The sequence below is a fragment of the Limanda limanda genome, chromosome 5 (genome assembly GCF_963576545.1).
Source record: "Limanda limanda chromosome 5, fLimLim1.1, whole genome shotgun sequence".
Classification (NCBI taxonomy): Eukaryota; Metazoa; Chordata; class Actinopteri; order Pleuronectiformes; family Pleuronectidae; genus Limanda; species Limanda limanda.
Window position 1 is genome coordinate 413,175 of NC_083640.1, and position 6,000 is coordinate 419,174.

Below are 6,000 nucleotides of genomic sequence, written 5' to 3' on the forward strand. Positions count from 1 at the left end.
GACCATAGAACGTATTTTAGTTGTAGTTTTTTAACAAACTCTTGAGTTTAATTTATCTCAATATTTTCCGTCTCTGTCCCGGTACCTGTCCCGGTCTCCGTCCCGGTCTCTGTCCCGGTCTCCGTCCCGGTGTCTGTCCCGGTCTCCGTCCCGGTCTCCGTCCCGGTGTCGGTCCCGGTTTCTGTCCTGGTCTCTGTCCTGGTCTCCCTCCCGGTCTCTGTCCCGGTCTCTGTCCCGGTGTCTGTCCCGGTGTCTGTCCCGGTCTCTGTCCTGGTCTCTGTCCTGGTCTCCCTCCCGGTCTCTGTCCCGGTCTCCGTCCCGGTCTCCATCCCGGTGTCTGTCCCGGTCTCCGTCCTGGTCTCCGTCCCGGTGTCTATCCCGGTGTCTGTCCTGGTGTCTGTCCCGGTGTCGGTCCCGGTGTCTGTCCTGGTCTCTGTCCTGGTCTCCCTCCCGGTCTCTGTCCCGGTGTCTGTCCCGGTGTCTGTCCCGGTCTCCGTCCCGGTCTCTGTCCCGGTGTCTGACCGGGACCATCCTCGGTTCTCAGTCCGAGTTGTTGTCTCTCGTGTCCCCGGACAGAGAAGCGGCTTGTCCCGCAGAGCTGGTCCCACGGACCGGGTCAGAACCATGAAGACCCGGGGACTGGTTCTCCTCGGTCTCTGTCTGACCCTCAGCACATGCCGGGCCTCCCCCACCCAGCTGCTGGAGCCCGGGTCCCGGGGCGAGGGTCCCGGGGGCGAGGGTCCCTGGGGCGAGGGTCCCGGGGGCTGCGGCCCCTGTGAGCCGGACCTGTGCCCGGAGCCCCGGGGCTGCCGGGCCGGCCGGGTCCCGGGACCCTGCGGCTGCTGCCCGGAGTGCGGGAACCTGGAGGGACAGGACTGCGACCGGGGGAACCGGAGCGTGTTCTACGGGCTGTGCGGGACCGGACTGCGGTGTCAGGGAGGAGGAGCAGGAGGAGGAGGAGGAGCAGGAGGAGGAGGAGGAGGAGGAGGAGGAGGAGGAGGAGGAGGAGGAGGAGGAGGAGGAGGAGGAGGAGGAGGAGGAGCAGGAGGAGGCGTGGGGGAGGATGAACAGGTGTGTGTCTGTGAACATCTGGACGTGGTGTGTGGTTCTGATGGGAGAACATACATGAACATGTGTCAGTTCAGAGAGGAGGAGTCCTCCAGACCAGGGCTCACCACCTGGGGGAGGGGCCCCTGCAAGACAGGTAACTCACCTGTCTGTCTGCATCACATCTGTCTGTGTCTCACCTGTCTGTGTCTCACCTGTCTGTGTCTCATCTGTCTGTCTGCATCACACCTGTCTGCATCACACCTGTCTGTGTCTCACCTGTCTGTGTCTCACCCATCTGTGTCTCATCTGTCTGTCTGCATCACACCTGTCTGTGTCTCACCTGTCTGTGTCTCACCTGTCTGTGTCTCATCTGTCTGTCTGCATCACACCTGTCTGTGTCTCACCTGTCTGTGTCTCACCCGTCTGTGTCTCACCTGTCTGTGTCTCACCTGTCTGCATCACACCTGCCTGTGTCTCACCTGTCTGTGTCTCACCTGTCTGTGTCTCACCTGTCTGTGTCTCACCCGTCTGTCTGCATCACACCTGCCTGTGTCTCACCTGTCTGTGTCTCACCTGTCTGTGTCTCACCCGTCTGTCTGCATCACACCTGTCTGCATCACACCTGTCTGTGTCTCACCTGTCTGTGTCTCACCCGTCTGTGTCTCACCTGTCTGTGTCTCACCTGTCTGCATCACACCTGTCTGTGTCTCACCTGTCTGTGTCTCACCTGTCTGTGTCTCACCTGTCTGTGTCTCACCTGTCTGTGTCTCACCCGTCTGTCTGCATCACAACTGCCTGTGTCTCACCTGTCTGTGTCTCACCCGTCTGTCTGCATCACACCTGTCTGTGTCTCACCTGTCAGTGTCTCACCCGTCTGTCTGCATCACACCTGCCTGTGTCTCACCTGTCTGTGTCTCACCCGTCTGTCTGCATCACACCTGTCTGTGTCTCACCTGTCTGTGTCTCACCTGTCTGTCTGCATCACACCTGTCTGCATCACACCTGTCTGTGTCTCACCTGTCTGTCTGCATCACACCTGTCTGCATCACACCTGTCTGTGTCTCACCTGTCTGTGTCTCACCTGTCTGTCTGCATCACACCTGTCTGTGTCTCACCTGTCTGTCTGCATCACACCTGTCTGTGTCTCACCTGTCTGTGTCTCACCCGTCTGTCTGCATCACACCTGTCTGTGTCTCACCTGTCTGTGTCTCACCTGTCTGTGTCTCACCTGTCTGTGTCTCACCCGTCTGTCTGCATCACACCTGTCTGCATCACACCTGTCTGTGTCTCACCTGTCTGTGTCTCACCCGTCTGTCTGCATCACACCTGTCTGTGTCTCACCTGTCTGTGTCTCATCTGTCTGTGTCTCATCTGTCTGTCTGCATCACACCTGTCTGCATCACACCTGTCTGTGTCTCACCTGTCTGTGTCTCACCCGTCTGTCTGCATCACACCTGTCTGTGTCTCACCTGTCTGTGTCTCATCTGTCTGTGTCTCACCTGTCTGTGTCTCATCTGTCTGTCTGCATCACACCTGTCTGCATCACACCTGTCTGTGTCTCACCTGTCTGTGTCTCACCCGTCTGTCTGCATCACACCTGTCTGTGTCTCACCTGTCTGTGTCTCATCTGTCTGTCTGCATCACACCTGTCTGCATCACACCTGTCTTTGTCTCACCTGTCTGTGTCTCATCTGTCTGTCTGCATCACACCTGTCTGCATCACACCTGTCTGTGTCTCATCTGTCTGTGTCTCACCTGTCTGTGTCTCATCTGTCTGTGTCTCACCCGTCTGTGTCTCATCTGTCTGTGTCTCACCTGTCTGTGTCTCACCTGTCTGTGTCTCACCCGTCTGTCTGCATCTCACCTGTCTGTGTCTCACCTGTATGTGTCTCACCTGTCTGTCTGCATCTCACCTGTCTGTGTCTCACCTGTCTGTGTCTCACCTGTCTGTGTCTCACCCATCTGTCTGCATCACACCTGTCTGTATCTCACCTGTCTGTGTCTCACCTGTCTGTGTCTCACCTGTCTGTCTGTATCTCACCTGTCTGTGTCTCACCTGTCTGTGTCTCACCTGTCTGTGTCTCACCCATCTGTCTGCATCACACCTGTCTGTGTCTCACCTGTCTGTCTGCATCTCACCTGCCTGTGTCTCACCCGTCTGTGTCTCATCTGTCTGTGTCTCATCTGTCTGTGTCTCACCTGTCTGTGTCTCACCTGTTTGTGTCTCACCCGTCTGTCTGCATCTCACCTGTCTGCATCTCACCTGTCTGTGTCTCACCTGTCTGTGTCTCACCTGTCTGTCTGCATCTCACCTGTCTGTGTCTCACCTGTCTGTGTCTCACCCATCTGTCTGCATCACACCTGTCTGTGTCTCATCTGTCTGTCTGCATCACACCTGTCTGCATCACACCTGTCTGTGTCTCACCTGTCTGTCTGCATCACACCTGTCTGCATCACACCTGTCTGTGTCTCACCTGTCTGTCTGCATCACACCTGTCTGCATCACACCTGTCTGTGTCTCACCTGCCTTTGTCTCACCCGTCTGTCTGCATCACACCTGTCTGCATCACACCTGTCTGTGTCTCACCTGTCTGTGTCTCACCTGTCTGTGTCTCACCTGTCTTTCTGCATCACACCTGTCTGCATCACACCTGTCTGTGTCTCACCTGTCTGTGTCTCACCCGTCTGTCTGCATCACACCTGCCTGTGTCTCACCTGCCTGTGTCTCACCCGTCTGTCTGCATCACACCTGCCTGTGTCTCACCTGTCTGTGTCTCACCCGTCTGTCTGTATCTCACCTGTCTGCATCTCACCTGCCTGTGTCTCACCCGTCTGTGTCTCACCCGTCTGTCTGCATCACACCTGCCTGTGTCTCACCTGTCTGTGTCTCACCCGTCTGTCTGTATCTCACCTGTCTGCATCTCACCTGTCTGTGTCTCACCCGTCTGTGTCTCATCTGTCTGTCTGCATCACACCTGTCTGCATCACACCTGTCTGTGTCTCACCTGTCTGTGTCTCACCTATCTGTGTCTCACCTGTCTGTCTGCATCACACCTGTCTGCATCACACCTGTCTGTGTCTCACCTGTCTGTCTGCATCACACCTGGTGTGAACTTGTTTGAACTCGTTTGAACTCGTGTGAACTTGTGTGAACTCGTTTGAACTCGTTTGAACAGGTGTGAACTCGTTTGAACAGGTGTGAACTCGTTTGAACTCGTTTGAACAGGTGTGAACTCGTTTGAACTCGTATGAACAGGTGTGAACTCGTGTGAACAGGTGTGAACTCGTTTGAACTCGTGTGAACAGGTGTGAACTCGTGTGAACAGGTGTGAACAGGTGTGAACTCGTGTGAACAGGTGTGAACTCGTTTGAACTCGTATGAACAGGTGTGAACTCGTGTGAACAGGTGTGAACTCGTGTGAACAGGTGTGAACTCGTGTGAACAGATGTGAACAGGTGTGAACCGGTGTGAACTCGTGTGAACAGGTGTGAACAGCACGTTAACAGCCGCTCTGTCTCTCAGTCCCCGTCATTAAGGTCGGTCCTCGCAGTCAGGTGGACGGGACAGGAAGTAGCCTGGTGTTCCTGTGCGAGGTGTTTGCTTTCCCGATGGCGCTAGTGGAGTGGAGGAAGGAGGGGCGAGATGTGGTCCTGCCCGGTGACGACCCACACGTCTCGGTCCAGGTACAGATGCTCTGCTAACAAGCCCCCCCCCCCCCCCCCCCTCTGTATGTCTGACTTCCTGTCCCTCTCTGTCCGTCTCACAGTCTCGGGGCGGTCCTCTGAAATTCGAGCTCTCCAGTTGGCTGCAGATTGAGCGGGCGGAGCCTGGAGACTCTGGGACCTACCATTGCATTGCCCGTAACCACCTGGGATCTGTCTCCGCCTCCGCTGTACTGGGAGTACTGGGAGCAGGTGAGAGGTTCCACCTGCTCTTAAAGGGACACACACACGTTTCACCTGGTCTGAAAGGAACACTAACATCCCACGTGTCTCTCTCTCAGAGGAGCTGGCGTCCTATCTGGCCAACGGCGTCTCCGAGAGGAAGCAGCTGATGGACGCCAGCGACTACGACCAGGACTCCTACTGATCCACAGGAGACTTCCTGTCCTGGGTCGTCCAGCACACACTGTGGCACCTCTGAAATAGGACAGATTCAGCTTCAGGTCACTTGATGATGATTATAAATATATATATATAAGTACATATATATAATAAGTATATTTCCTATTTTTTATAATGATAATGTCTGTATCAGTTTGTCTTCTCTCTGAATGTGACAGGGAGGATTCTCTACTAGTCTTTGCTGTGTAGCTTATATTCTCATATTTAATTTGAGCTGATGTTTATGTATTTTCTCTGAAGGGTTTGTTATTGTGTCTGAAGTTCAAACTGAAAAGTTCTCTGAACGACAGAGACACTTCTCTCTCTCTCTCCTCACCTCAGACCCACATTTGTCTTTCATTGCTCGTTTAGTGACCACCGCTTGCATACTGGTGTTCACAATGCATTGTGGGATATGGAGTCCACTGTGTGAGGTATGCTTACTGTCAGTAAAGGCACTGTACAAAGATTACGTCTGAATCTTTTCAAAGAGATTAAAACTGTTTTGTCCTGAAGTGAAACGTGTCGCACACTCGTCTACTGAAGATTTGAAGGAGGTGGGTGAGACCCAGCAGGCTAATGTTAGCATGTTAGCATGTTAGCATGTTAGCACGGAGCCAGCGTCTCTCTGACTGTGTTGAACGAATACAGCAGATGTTCAGGAGCTGCTCAGGAAGACGCTTCCTGCTGCTCGCCCACAGGAAGTGAGCGAGCAGCAGGAACCACTCAGAGGAAGTGAAGCCACATGTGGGGAATCCAGCCAGTCGGTAACCACAGCAACGCAGGGTTCTGATTAGTATTCAAGATTTAAGATTCAAGATTTTTTATTGTCAAATGAACAGAGAT

General features: G+C 54.3%; 1 protein-coding gene across 1 annotated transcript; it reads left to right on the plus strand.

Annotated features, from left to right (window-relative positions):
- Nucleotides 1-624: 624 nt before the first annotated feature.
- LOC133001391 (kazal-type serine protease inhibitor domain-containing protein 1-like) lies at nt 625-5,654 on the plus strand. Its single transcript, XM_061070959.1, has 5 exons — nt 625-947; nt 1,041-1,204; nt 4,574-4,734; nt 4,818-4,965; nt 5,055-5,654. Exons 1-5 carry the CDS (start codon nt 625-627, stop codon nt 5,138-5,140), a joined length of 882 nt encoding a protein of 293 aa, XP_060926942.1. The 3' UTR covers nt 5,141-5,654.
- The last annotated feature ends 346 nt before the right edge of the window (nt 5,655-6,000 follow it).

Excerpts from the sequence above, each read along its gene's own strand:
- LOC133001391 (XM_061070959.1), top strand. The coding sequence starts at position 625 with ATGAAGACCCGGGGACTGGTTCTCCTCGGTCTCTGTCTGACCCTCAGC. Across the intron at positions 948-1,040 it reads CGGTGTCAGGGAGGAGGAGC|AGCAGGAGGAGGCGTGGGGG; the intron begins AGGAGGAGGAGG and ends AGGAGGAGGAGG. Across the intron at positions 4,735-4,817 it reads ACCCACACGTCTCGGTCCAG|TCTCGGGGCGGTCCTCTGAA; the intron begins GTACAGATGCTC and ends TCCGTCTCACAG.